Here is a 13,775-nt window from a genome sequence, read left to right as displayed (position 1 = left end):
TTCGAAGGGCGGCAGCTGCAGCACTACGGTCAGCAGCTTCATTTCCATGAATGCCGCAGTGGCCAGGAACCCAGCAGACTGTGACAATGAGTTTCAGGCCATAAGCAGAGTGGAGAGCTCTTAAAACACAATTAAAAGTAGGGTTTCTACTCATCTTCCGAGATGAAAGATTTGAGACGACACTGCGAGAGTCTGTGTATATAACTGACTTCTTAACTTTGTTTCGAAGAATGTGGTTCAAAGCCAGTAGAATACCGTGCGCCTCTGCAGTGAATATACTTGTGTTCCTGTTCATTGTTTTGGATATATTAAGTAGGGGGCCATTTGCAGCACAGGATACGGTTGTGGTAGTTTTTGAAGCATTCTGTGTAAAATTCAGCTGCCTTGTATTTGTCACGGAGGAACAGAAAATGCTGAGTGATGACAAAGTTTGGTACATTTTTCTTTTTAATTTCTCTAAAGGACATGTCACAGTGAATTGGGAAAGTGTCCCACGGAGCGACCAAATCATGAACTGAGGTACAGTAGACATCAGTGAGAGGAACTTGGAACTCGCTGACGAGGTGTGAAACTGCCAGCGGGAAAGGTGGAGCTATGGATGGTCGGTTTTCAAAAAGATGATCAGTTGTGTTATTTTTCATTATGGTATTCAGAGGGTGTTCCTTCAAAGAAGTCATCTTTGCGGCATACATCAGAGCAGTGTAGGCGCGCTGGTACCCTAGAGACCACTGGTTTGATTCGACATGAAGGGATGGAATAGGACTTGTTCGATATGCCCCTGTGGCCAAGCGAAGCCCCAGGTTGTATACTGGGTCCAACATTTTGAGTGCTGTTTTTGTTGCAGACTGGTATACAATACAGGCGTAGTCTACTCTTGACCTAACAACACTATTAAGAAGTGCTAGCAGACATTTTGTATCCGTACCCCAGGACTGATGAGATAGTACCTTTAAAATGTTCATTGTTTTCAAGCATTTTACTTTTAGTAATTTAATGTGCGGTATGAATGTGAGCTTGTGGTCGAGCAAAATACCTAGAAACCTGTGTTCCTTTTTCACTGGTATCGGCTGACTTCCTAACGTGATACAAGGAAAAGGTTGTGCACCGCGTATCCTAGAAAAGACAACAACAGCACTTTTATCAGCGTTAAACTTAAAACCATTTCTTTCAGCCCATGTAACCAGCCTGTGAACACTTAATTGGATTTGACGTTCACATATCGACAGATTACAGGATTTAAAGCTAACTTGGATATCGTCAACGTAGGCAGAGTATGAAACAGTCCGGGGCAACACAGTTTTAAGAGAACTCATTTTAACAATGAACAGTGCACAGCTCAGCACTCCTCCCTGGGGTACGCCATTTTCTTGAACAAATGTTCTAGACAGGGCAGTCCCCACACGGACACGAAATGTGCGATCAGGCAAATGCGATCAGGTCTTGAATAACATTGAGTATATTGCCACTAAGGCCAAACGACTGCAAGTCCAATAGAATGCCATATCGCCACGTTCTGTCGTAGGCTTTCTCCATATCAAAGAATACAGAGAAGCAGTGCTGTTTATGTACAAAAGCGTCTTTAACATACGATTCAAACGCAACCAGATTATCTGTAGTTGATCTCCCAGACCTAAACCCTGCCTGATTTTTGTCTAGAACACCATGAAACTCCAGAAAGTAAAAAAGTCGTCGGTTTATCATTTTTTCCAGGAGCTTACACAAACAGCTGGTCAGGGCAATAGGCCTGTAACTAGCAGCAAAGGATGGTTCTTTCCCCTCTTTTAGAAGAGGTACAACGATTGCCTCTTTCCATGCTTTTGGAAAGCGGCCTTTCTGCCATATTTTGTTAAAGAGAGAGAGTATTGTGTAAAGTGTGTCAATGTGTAAGTGCCTGATCATCTCATAGCTGATTCTGTCAGCTCCAGGGGCTGACTTACCACATGTGGACAATGCAGTAATTAGTTCGGGAATCGTAAATGGTGCATTGTATCCTTCATTTGAGCGTTGGTTCACACAAAGGGGCTGGCGCTCAGCTGCCCTCTTGTGCTGGAGAAATGTTTGTGTGTAATGAGAGGAACTGAATACGTGTTCAAAATGTTTGCCGAGAGCATCTGCTTGGTCTTTTATTGTGTTACCCACACTATTTACAAGGGGAGTAGGATTGGTCTTGTAGCCTTTTAGTTTCTTTATCCTAGTCCATACTTTGCGAGAGTCTGTGTAAGAGTTTATAGACGATATAAACCTTGTCCAACTTTCGTTTTTTGCTAAGCGCCGTGTCCGCTTTCCTTTGGCTTTTGCCCGTTTAAACTTAAGCAGGTTGTCTGCCGTAGGATAGCGGCGTAAGAGTGCCCATGCTTTATTCTGTTCGGAACCTGCACGCTTGCACTCCTCATTCCACCATGGTCTAGGTCTGGGGAGGGTTTTACGAGTGGTCTCTGGAATGCTCTTTTGAGCACAGTCAAGAATATGGGCCGTAATAAGTGAGCTGGGTGCTTCAACATCTAAATGACTTATTAGTGAAGGGGTTAGTCGGGAAACTTCTTTGAATGTTTTCCAGTCAGCTGCATGTTGTTTAAAAGTTCGAGGCAAACCGGTGTCTTGGGAGTTATTGCTTATAGCTAGTAGTTTTACGGGGAAATGGTCGCTGCCATAGGGGTTGTTAATTACTTTCCACTCACAGGTGGGCAGTAAAATTGCGGAGCCAATTGCCAGGTCTATTGCAGAATATGTGTTGTGGGCCGTGTTGTAGTATGTTGGATGTTTCTTATTAAAGATGCAACTGCCGGATGATGTGATGAACTTTTCAATTAGCCGCCCTCGCACATCAGCTCGCGCAGATCCCCAGAGAGGGTTGTGGGCATTAAAATCCCCAATAATTAAGTAGGGTTCAGGTAGCTCATTGGTGAGGTTTTCGAATTCGACGCTGGATAGACGATAGTCCGGTGGAATGTAAAGAGAACACACTGTAATTAGTCTATCAAAAATTATGGCTCTAACGGCAACTGCTTCAAGTGAAGTTTGTAGCTGCAGGTGTTGACAAGCAACAGATTTTTGTACTATTATTGCCACACCACCAGACGGATGGTGGTAGTTCAGTCTGTCTTTACGAAATATAGTGTATTGTGTTAAAACGTTTGTCTGGGATGGGTGTAGGTGTGTTTCTTGGAGGCACACTATTTTTGGTTTGTGATTTGAGAGTATATCATATATATCGTCAAGGTTGTTCAACAGCCCCCTACAATTCCACTGGATAACACTTTCAGCAGCCATAAATACCAAGAGAAGAGAAATACAGACCATGAGATGTTCTTTTTCCATTAAAAGGGTCATTAGTGAGGGAGTTTTGTTTTTGGGGCCCTTTGAGTAGTTTACTTAGGTCGCCGAGTGAGTTCCCGGTGTAGTGATCTTGGACGACTTTGGTTTGTTTGATTTACCCCGACCAGCGGAACTGCGGCGCTCCTGTTGTGTTTCAGAAGAAGGTGTGCTTGGAGAGACATCCATGGCCTCATCCAAGGTTTCTGAAGGAGAAGTGTCATTGCTGCAACAGCAGTGACCGCAGGAGCAGCCTTCTGCTGTTTTGCAGATGCCCGGGATGGAGCCAGATCATCACTCATCTGGACTGAGCTCGTGCTTGAGGCCTTAGGCACAGCACCAGAGCTCGTGCTGGAGGCCTTAGGCGCAGCACAGGTGGTCGCGCTGGAAGCCTTAGGCACAGCACTAGAGGAGGGTGTAGCAGCAGAAGTCACGGGAGCAACTGTCTGCTGCTGAGCGGGGGGCTGTGGCGGGACCAGGTTGCACTGGGTGCCCGCATCCACCAGACGACGCTCCACCCCCCGTCGAGCAGCGTCTGCGTAACTTCTGCCTGAAAGCAGGGCATGCTTCAGGCGTGCTTGTGCAAAGGTTAGGTTTTCAGTGACTTTGAGTTGAATTATTTCTTTTTCCTTTTTGAATGCGGGACATGCACGTGAATACGCAGCGTGTGGTTCCCCACAGTTTGGACTTTCACTTGTTCTTTCACTTGTTCTTTCACTTGTTCTTTTTTGCAGACATCACTGGTGTGGTCAGCACGTGCACAGTGAGCACAGGTGGGCCGGCCACGACAAGACTGAGTTCCGTGGCCATACTTCTGGCACTTGAAACACCTTCGAGGACTAGGTATGTAGGGGCGTACTGGACAGGATATGAAGGCTGCATGGACGGATTCAAGAAGCGTTGGACGGTTGAAGGTCAGAACAACATGCTTAGTTCGAATTTCCTCACCTGCGTGACGCATGGTGATCCGCCGCACAGCCGTGACGCCCTGGTCCCTCAGTCCTTCAAGCAAATCCTCATCTGTCTCGTGAAGCAGTTCCCTCTCAGAGATCACGTCTTGCGTTTATTCAGGCTACGATGTGGTGTGACCGTTACTTTGAGTTCAGCCAGGGTGTTTTGTTTTAGTAGGTTCTCACTTTGGTTTTTTCGTTGCACCTCTACCAGCAGATCACCAGAGGCTAGTTTCTTAGCTTGGTAATCCCGGCCGACAACGCTTTCAAGGCACTTTGCAATGAGGAAGACAGATTTTTTAGCAAGTGGTGCATTTTCATCTTCAGAGTGGATAACCAGGTATTTTGTGAAAGTTTCACCTTGGGAGACTGGTTTCAGTTGTGTTACCTCGGTGCGGCCCCTTTTAGAAGGCCGATCGGTTTTTTTGGGGGGGATAGAAAAAGCCATATGAGCATGGAATCAATTCGGCGGCAGAGCCGGTCGCCCACCACCGAGCCCAACAAGGGAACGTGACGTTAGAGTACACGCTAACCGTTACCCTGCCGCTATAACCCTATACGTGGTACCAAGGTTGATATCCTTGCACAGGGTTAACCCTTGCCGCCAGGAAAAATGTAGAAATCAGGAAGGAAGGAGATGACAGGACAGGGGTAGGAACGGATACCCTCTTTTGAACGTCGAAAAAAAAACAGCTTTTATTACACCTGACGGGCTGTTCAAGAACTGTACAAGGGCGGTTTAAATGTTCTTCGAACGCTTTTGAAAACACCATAACGCCGTCCAGATGCACCAGACACGTCTGTCACTTTAGTCCAGACAATACAGTGTCCATCGTTCGTTGGAAAGGCGCTGTGGCTGAGCACAATCCGAAACGGAGCTCCTTAAATTTGAACAGCCCGACGGATACCCTCTTTTGAACGTCGAAAAAACAGCTTTTATTACACCTGACGGGCTGTTCGAATTTAAGGAGCTCCGTTTCGGATTGTGCTCGGCCACAGCGCCTTTCCAACGAACGATGGACACTGTATTGTCTGGACTAAAGTGACAGACGTGTCTGGTGCATCTGGACGGCGTTATGGTGTTTTCAAAAGCGTTCGAAGAACATTTAAACCGCCCTTGTACAGTTCTTGAAGCCATCCGCTCCGCCCAGCTATCACTAAAACCAGATCAACGCCACTTTGGCTACGAAGAGCAGGAATTTCTGGGCCACGTGGTAACCTCTCCAGGAGTTCGTCCAGAACCAGAAAAAACGACTGCAGTTGCTGCTTTTCCAACGCCAACCGACAAAATACCATACATCAGTTCCTAGGCATTTGTGCCTACTATCGTCGCTTTGTGGAAGACTTTTCCCACGTATACAGGGGAACCATTGACGCGCTTAACAAAGAAAGACGTACAGTTGATGTTGGGCCAGGACGAGTCCGCAGCATTCGACGAGCTCAAAGGTCGCTTGCAGAACCAACCTATACTCGGCCACTTCGACGAAGGCCCTGCCATTCAGCTGCACACAGATGCAAGCAACATCCGTTTGGGGGCGGTACTCGTTCAGTGGCAAGATGGTGGAGGGGGTCTTAGCTTACGCGAGCCGTACTCTGTCACGCGCCAAAGCTAACTATTGCAGGACTGAGAAGGAATGCTTAGCCGTCATATGGGCCATCACCAAATCCCGACCATATTTGTACGGGAGGCATTTCAAGGTGGCTACTGATCATCACTCTCTATGTTGGTCGGCAAATCTAAAGGATTCTTCGGGTCGTCTCGCTCACTGGAGTCTCAGGGGTTTCATGTCAGTACCACCTAGAAGTCGGGTCGTAAGCATAGTGAAGCGGATGCCCCTCCCGTGCCCCGATCAACAGAACCTCGACCGACGAAGACGGTGACAAAGGCTTTCCTGGAGCCACGACTCCTTCTGACCTTGCTCAAGAACAACGGAGTGGTCTGGAGCTTCGCCCTGTCATCGGTTACCTAGAAGGGCACACCTTGCCAAGCCCTTTCGCACGTGGTCGTACGTCGTTTTGTTTGCGCAACAACATTCTGTATAAGAAAAATTTCGCTGCCACAGAAATGACGTACTTGCTTATTCCACCGAAAGCCCTGCGTGAAGAAATTTTACAGCCATGTCATGATGAGCCATCTTTAGGCCATCTAGGCGTTGCCCGTACCGTCTCCCGCATACGCCTCAGGTATTACTGCCCGAAGCATGCCGGCAATGTGAAATGGTACATGCAGACTTGCGTGGACTGCCAGAGGCAAAAATGTCGCCAAGAAAACCTGCTGGGTTATTACAACCGATTGACCCTACAAAGATACCGTTTCGGCAAGTCGGAATGGATCTGCTGGGCCCTTTTCCTTTGTCGTACTCGGGTAACAGATGGAATGCGTTTGCGACAGATTACTTGACGCGCTAATGCGAAACAAAGGCCCTTGCCCGAAGCACAGCTACTGAAGTTGCGAAGTTCTTCATTGAAAACATCGTACTTCGCCATGGAGCCCCAGCAGTGGTCACTGATAGAGAAGCGGCGTTCACGGCGCAGCTTATTCAAGAAGTGCTAACGCTCAACCGTTAGAGTCACCGCCATACAACCGCCTATCACCCTCAAGCAAATGGACTTACGGAAAGGCTGAACAGGACCATTGCCGATATGCTGTCCATGTACGTTGATGTGAACCACCGAAACGAGTTCCGTCCTTCCGGACGTATACCTTCGCCTACAATACTGCGGCGCAGGAAACTACACAGTTCACGCCCTTTCGTTTGGTTCATGGTCGAGACGTCCTAACAATGTTGGACTCGATGCTATTGCCTGTTGACGATACTATACAGATTCTGAAGAAATTGTTCTTGATACAATCTTCTTTATTACAACGCAATAACCGTCCTGTTAACAAGCGCAACGATAATAATTGGCTGATTTCTCGTTTTCGCACTGAACATAAAAATCAAATGCTGCAAGACGACCTGCCTCCTTTTTTGAATAAACAGAGACGGCTGTGCAATCCTTCTTGAAAAGAACTACTGGAACTATTTGTGAATATGTAGTTTGAATGTTTACCTTTTTTATGGTTATTTGCCCTTTTCTTTCACAACTGTTCCTGCCTGTGTATTTTGCCTAATCAATCAGTTGTTCTTCTTTTCTTGAGTGGTGTTGCTTTTATTATAACCATAGTTTATATTCTTCAAGAATTTGTACAGTTATACTATGTGTAACACAAATCCTGACTTGTAGTTGTCAATTAATTGTTGACGCAGTATTGATGTATCATTCTCTGCTCCCTCGTACTGGTTTCCTGAGCCCCCGTCAAACTGTTCCCACAGCTCTTATCTAAGGCAACCCACTAGTACTCTCTGGTGAAAAGCGGATTGAATGAAATTGAATAGAATCATTTTTCAAGGTTGTTTTCACTGATCATCGTATTGTCTGGGCGTCTGTTCTTGGAGAGAGGTTTAAAATGTCCTTCTCATTCTGAAACAGGTAGCATCAGCGACATTAGGAAAACAAATATCCACGAACGCACTGGAAAACTTCGGTCAAAGCGTCTTCTTCTCATTAGCGACGTGTATCCCCGTTCGCAGGGTCATAAAATGCCGCAGGGAGTCTCTCCACGGCCCCATGCCGGCTCAGCACTGTGCGCACTGTAAAGTGTTCGATTCACAAGTCGCAGCAGCTTCCGGCCATTGTGCACCCAACTTAGTGGCGTCTGAGTTCAGTGGCCTCTGAACGCAAAGGGGGGCGTCCACTCTGGTAAGGTGAAGCCGTGAAAGACGATATAAACGCGTTTGGAGCAGTCTGTGTCTACTTGCGTCCTTGGCTACGCGAGCAAGGCGCTCACTCACGCGTTCGCTCCAGAAGAATAGCTAATAAAAATAAATGACCAAACACACTCTTAAGTGGACTGGGCCGAAATCGAAAGGTCTGCGGGTCATGGTCTAGAAGCCCACCGATGTTCCGCCACAGACCCGTAACACCCTCGTCCCAGTGTGTCATCTTTAAGCGGGATTTCCGACGGACACTCGGCAGCTTCAATCTCGTAATGGTGACAAGCATGGTGTAATACTCTTTCCAGGGTATACATATTTATTTGTTTGCTTGTATACGTTTGTTTGTTTGCCTGTATGCCTGTTTGTTTGTCCGTTTGACCTTCTGTCTGTCTGTCCGTTTGTTTGTTTGTTTGTATGTTTGTTTGTTTGTTTGTTTGTTTGTTTGTTTGTTTGTTTGTTTGTTTGTTTGTTTGTTTGTTTGTTTGTTTGTTTGTTTGTTTGTTTGTTTGTTTGTTTGTTTGATAAATCTTTATTCAGACAACCAAAAGTGTTCTGTTTGGGCTCCGCAGTGCGGAAGGCGTTCTTCAACTGGGATACTTTAGCTGGAAGTGCTCACCATGGTGGACTGGATATCGGGATTGGGACTGCCAGGGACGCACTCTACTGGTCCTCACAAGAGGGTTGGGGATTGGAGTGAGGTCTGGGCTTTTCAGGACAGTCGCGGCAGCGCTGTGGGCAAACTGAAATTGAGAATATAGTGCGGTAGGAGTACGTATTATTCTGTAGTCTTTTTAGAGCCGTAGATTCTTCCGCTCACCAAGAAACTCCCCATTAAACCCGACATCCTATATGTTGATGGGGCAGAATACCGCCACCTCGACGCATTTGCCCTCGCAGTTGTTAATAGCCCGAATGTCCCCCCTGTTAACTGCCTAACTGTCCGCACCACCATCCCGGCAGGGGGAGAGGAGGCGGCAATAGCGCTCGCACTAACGACTCGGCCGTCACCCACAATTATAGTCACGGATTCGAAAGTGGCCATTCAAAACTTCGCCCGTGGGTACATATCGCCCGTGGCGTCCGAAATTCTCCTTCAAAATCCCCCGACCTCCCTGACATCGTCTGGACCCCGGCGCACACCGCGGGTTGTGGGGAAATGAGGCAGCACAGAGCGCAGAAGGAGGATTTACTATCCGGGCCGGTGCCAGCCTCGTTCCCTACCACGGCGCCAGGTCAGCCAGGGATCACTTAATCACCTACCATGATATCACTGCGCATTACTGCCTCGCTCGCCTTCAATACCCTCCTGCCCACCCTGAGCTAACCAACGATCAGGAGCGCTTATGGCGACTCCTGCAGACGCACTCTTTGGCCTGCCGAGCACTTCTGCACCGAATTCACCCCTCGCAATTCCCCTCGCCAAATTGCCCACTCTGCGGGGACCTAGCCACGCTGGTTCACTCCATGTGGGCCTGTCCTCAAGACCCCTTTCCACCCGTAGTTAAAGGAGCCATGAAGAGAAAACAAAAGTTTGTTTTATTCGAAAGATTAGGTGTTTCTTAGTACCCCAAGCGCTTTCCCGGAAGAAAATGATGCTTTATTCACTGAGAAATAAGGCAATTTAAGCCAAAATTTTAAATCTCCCGCTAAAATTGCACATTCCGTGACGTGAACAATGGCGTCATACGAGCCGGTCCATGAAACAGATACTTAGTATGTCGACTCCATATAGCACCCACACGCGGGAGTCGACCGAGACGGCGGCCATTTTAAAAATACTAGTAAAACCTAGTGCACCCGCACCCCTAGTCATGGAATCGCCTGATCCGGAGAACAAAACTCTCGCCGAGGAGCTCGGGCTTGCATTTAACAACCTCACACCACTTGAACGCTCAATGCTTCTAAGTGCACGAGCGGCAAGAGTTGTGGGATACGCGGTGGACGGGAAAGCGACCATTCCGCGATAGCCACAACAGACGAACGCCCTGCCGTCGGCACCGCTGCCTCGTCAGCCCCGTCGCGACGGACGAATACAGACTGGTACGTATGTGCCGTATTTTTATTACGGTTAATAATAGTTCAATTTCAGTAGCAGTATCACTTATGCCAGTTGGCCGGTGTCGTGTATGGAAAGCCGTTCGCGCGAGCTCTCTGCTTCGACCAGAAAGATACGAGCGTCAATGCGCGGTGTTTACGGCATTTTTTTTCCCCAAGGTCAGAGCGATTTGACGAAGTCGGCGACGAGCGCCAGCATGTCCCAGGAGTGAGCTAACGTAAGGGTCCCTGCCGTAATCACTTCCTCGGAAATGAAGCGAGCACACTCGTACTTACTTTAGCTCTCTTTCTCCTCCGTTTGCAAAGTTCACAAAACGTAGCCACTTGCTTCGCCGAGGTTCGCCGTTGGGCAGCACATGAAAGGAGATCTCCTCACCGGCGGAGATGTCGCAATCCTTCGACGATTTGCCCGTGCTACATGGGCATTTCAAAACGCAGCAACGAAATTTCATTGTAAAGTACTCGAACAAACTGAAGTTTTCAGTGGTTGTAAACTGGAAACGAGCTCCTAACAACAGCAGCAAGCCAACACCATTCCAAAACTTCTGCGACGACTGTCACTATCTCGTCGCTGCTTTCTGTTCCTTACTCCCCTCGTTGCTATTTTTACCTTTTCTGGTTGGCAATATGACGGCCAACCTTTTGTGAAGGGATTACGATACCAAGCAAGGTCGCGGCTGTGCGTGCTGGGACGGTTCGTTGGTCCCGAAGAGCCTTGTACCCGAAAATTCGTCTGCGCGACGGTGGCGACGGCGAGATGTCGAGTTCGGCTGGCGGTAGTTTCGTACGCATTGGCATACACGCTTGCGTGTTCGTTCGGAACTTCAACCGTTTACTCCACCGTTTTTTGTCATAAAAAGAATGTGCAGTATGTTTCACGGGCATTTAGCTCGCTATGCAAACTGTAAGCCCTGCCTAACATGCATTTGCTTTTGCCGGCCTCCGCCAATCGCAGAGCATTCTCGAGTGACATCATAGGTTCTGTTGCGGCAAATGAGCTGGTGGGTCGCATGGTCATTTCCTTTTTTCCTAATTATGTAGCCTATTTGAGCGAAGTTTGCGTTATAAGTGGTGTCGTTATGGTTCTAACGAGGCAATCTTTCGAATGAACCAAACTTGTGTTTTCTCTTCATGGCTCCATTAATGAAGAACAGTGGGGGGGGGGGGAGCGCTGGGCAGCTCGGACCCAGAGGTCCAGATACTTCTGGTCACCCGTGCTGCCAACGTCGCTGCCGGCCTCAAACCGGCGGCCACACCGCTTCCGTAAACCAGCCTAAGGCTCAATAAAGTGATTCCTCTTCCTCCTGTCAGGCGCCACTCTGGGTTTGGGCACTTGCTACGGCCGGTAACCGTTAGGATATATATATATATATATATATATATATATATATATATATATATATATATATATATATATATATATATATATATATATATATATATATATATATCAGGGTGTCGAACCGAAAAAAATACCGGTTCGGTTACGGTTCGGGTTCGGGTGAAATAATTTCGTTCCGGTTCAGTTCCGGTTCGACAAAATCACGTACCGAACCGGTTCGCGAACCGGTTCGGGAGCTTGAACCGGTTCGCGAACCGGTTCGATTAGTTGAATTATCACTAAAATTAGAAAAAAAACATTTACTAGTTTAAAACGACCGTCAAATCAAAACACAAACTGACATTCAAAATGGTGCTGCTCCCCAAGGGCAGTGGCGCAATTGCAAAGGAGACTTTAAACAATTAGGAGATATTAGAAAAACACATGAAGTGGCGACGGTTTACCACCTTCTTTATCGCTCAGACTTTCTGTTGTCCTAGCAACTATTCATAAAGCCAACGCCAAGAGATATGATGGTGGGATATATTTTCTGTCCTTTCCTTTTTTGTTGAAATCGCAATTGTCGCTATGCAATCGCCCATCACGCTAACCTTGAGGCCTTAAATTTAGTCCTGCGTACGGGCGTGTTCAAATACCAGCGCTTAATAACAATGGCGCACATTTTTTATATTTGTAACAAAACAGAAAAATTCTACAACAGGCACATAAATACTACCAATGAATTATATTATTTGGTAACCCTGAATAATTTGTTAGCTGTCACCTTATCGAATGTGTTAGCCACACTTTTGTTAAAAGTAAGCTTTAGTTACGCTCAGTCACTGCATTATTGCTCTGACCACTGCAATTCCTTTTGCGATACCGAAAGTGTGCATTACAATCAGTATGTCATCGTACCGCCTGAACCCCTACCATCGTTCCGTGTGCTACATTGCGGAATCTTATAACAGGTAATGCGGTTACAAAATGAAAGGGAAATTTGACACGTGGAGCATGAGATGGGACTTTTTGGGTAGACGCTCTTTAATTCGTCCACAGCAGTACTCCCCTCCGGAACGAGTAGCAGTAGAAGCAATGTAGCGAGTTGGGCAAACGGCTTAGCAAACAGCTTAGCCACTGAGCAGCTCCTGCGGTCACACTTGTCAAGTATTAATAATTTGCAGGTGTCGGACCTTTTCAACAAATTATGAAATGCAAAAAGTTTGCACACATCGGGTGTGAGCTTTCGCTGTTGCGCAGTGGAGCACTCCTGCAGCCTGATTTCTCCAATGAAGTCGCAGCTAGGGAAGGGCAAAGTCGTTTTATATCACCTGCAAGCTGCCGAGAATGACATTTCGTTTGGTCAGCTTGCACTACGCTCGCGCCTCCAGCAGCAACAGACCAATGCTACATTGGTGCTCATTCATTTCCCCTGTTGTTACATAAAGCGTGATAGTGTTCAATTGTCTGGAGGGGAAAGTGCGCGAGCAAGTACGAAGTTGATGGTACGGGAAAGAAAAAAAGGCCTGAATTGCATTGACTGTGCAATATCAACAACAGAGGGTCGAACCGTTTCGGCATGAACCGGTAACCGTTATTTCTTTTTCCGGTTCAGTTCCGGTTCGGGTTCAGCGTGCCCAAAAAATAACGGTTCGGGTTCGGGTTCAGTTCCGGAAAAAATATCGGTTCGGTTCCGGTTTTCGGTTCGGTTCGGTTCCGGTTCGACACCCTGATATATATATATATATATATATATATATATATATATATATATATATATATATATGTAGCGAATCAGAAAATGGGAAATGAGGGGCTCGGTGACATAAGACAGAAAATAGGGTTTGGCAGTCAAGAAAACCTCGGAAAGCAAAGGGGAGGTTGTGGTGGGTCATAGAAACATATGAAGAATTTTTGAGTCAGAAAAAAGTGGTGAAAAAATGCCCGCCGGGTGAGATCCGAACCCACGACCTCCAGAATGCCGGTATGGTGCGATAACCACTGCACTTCATCACTTTATTTCTGACTCAAAAAATTCTTCACCTGTTTCTATGACCCACCACAACCTCCCCTTTGCTTTCCGAGGTTTTCTTGACTGCCAAACCTTATTTTCTGTCTTATGTCACCGAGGAACTCATTTTCCATTTTCTGATTCGCTACATGCTTAGCAAGGGCCTCTGTTTTCGCAGTCTTGGTTGCAAAGGTAGCTTAAGAGGGTTCAACGCTGGTCGAACACCCTCGACATGTCATAGACACTCGAGTCACGGCACGGGGGTTAAAAAAAGAAGGTCCCCTTCAACCCGAGTTGTCCGAGTGGCGTTGGCTACCACCCCCAAGCACAGGAAACAAAAATACCTTAACATAAATACCCCAGAA

At 47.0% G+C, this 13,775-nt stretch overlaps 1 protein-coding gene across 1 annotated transcript in view; it reads right to left on the bottom strand.

Moving 5' to 3' along the window:
- The window catches only part of LOC144179920 (uncharacterized), a 35,119-nt gene extending 28,203 nt beyond the window's left edge, over positions 1 to 6,916 (bottom strand). Inside the window, exons 1-2 of the mRNA XM_077708340.1 lie at positions 6,878 to 6,916; positions 5,661 to 5,764 (exon numbers count right to left, since the gene is read on the bottom strand). Of these exons, the coding sequence (XP_077564466.1) occupies positions 5,661 to 5,764; positions 6,878 to 6,916 (143 nt within the window). The remainder of the gene's footprint in view (positions 1 to 5,660; positions 5,765 to 6,877) is intronic.
- Positions 6,917 to 13,775: the final 6,859 nt, after the last annotated feature.

The sequence above is a fragment of the Haemaphysalis longicornis genome, unplaced genomic scaffold (genome assembly GCF_048455015.1).
Source record: "Haemaphysalis longicornis isolate Haplotype H1 unplaced genomic scaffold, Haemaphysalis longicornis Haplotype H1 scaffold_4, whole genome shotgun sequence".
NCBI classification, from domain to species: domain Eukaryota; kingdom Metazoa; phylum Arthropoda; class Arachnida; order Ixodida; family Ixodidae; genus Haemaphysalis; species Haemaphysalis longicornis.
The sequence above is the reverse complement of the archived record's forward strand: the minus strand, read 5'-3'. Positions and strand labels throughout refer to the sequence as shown.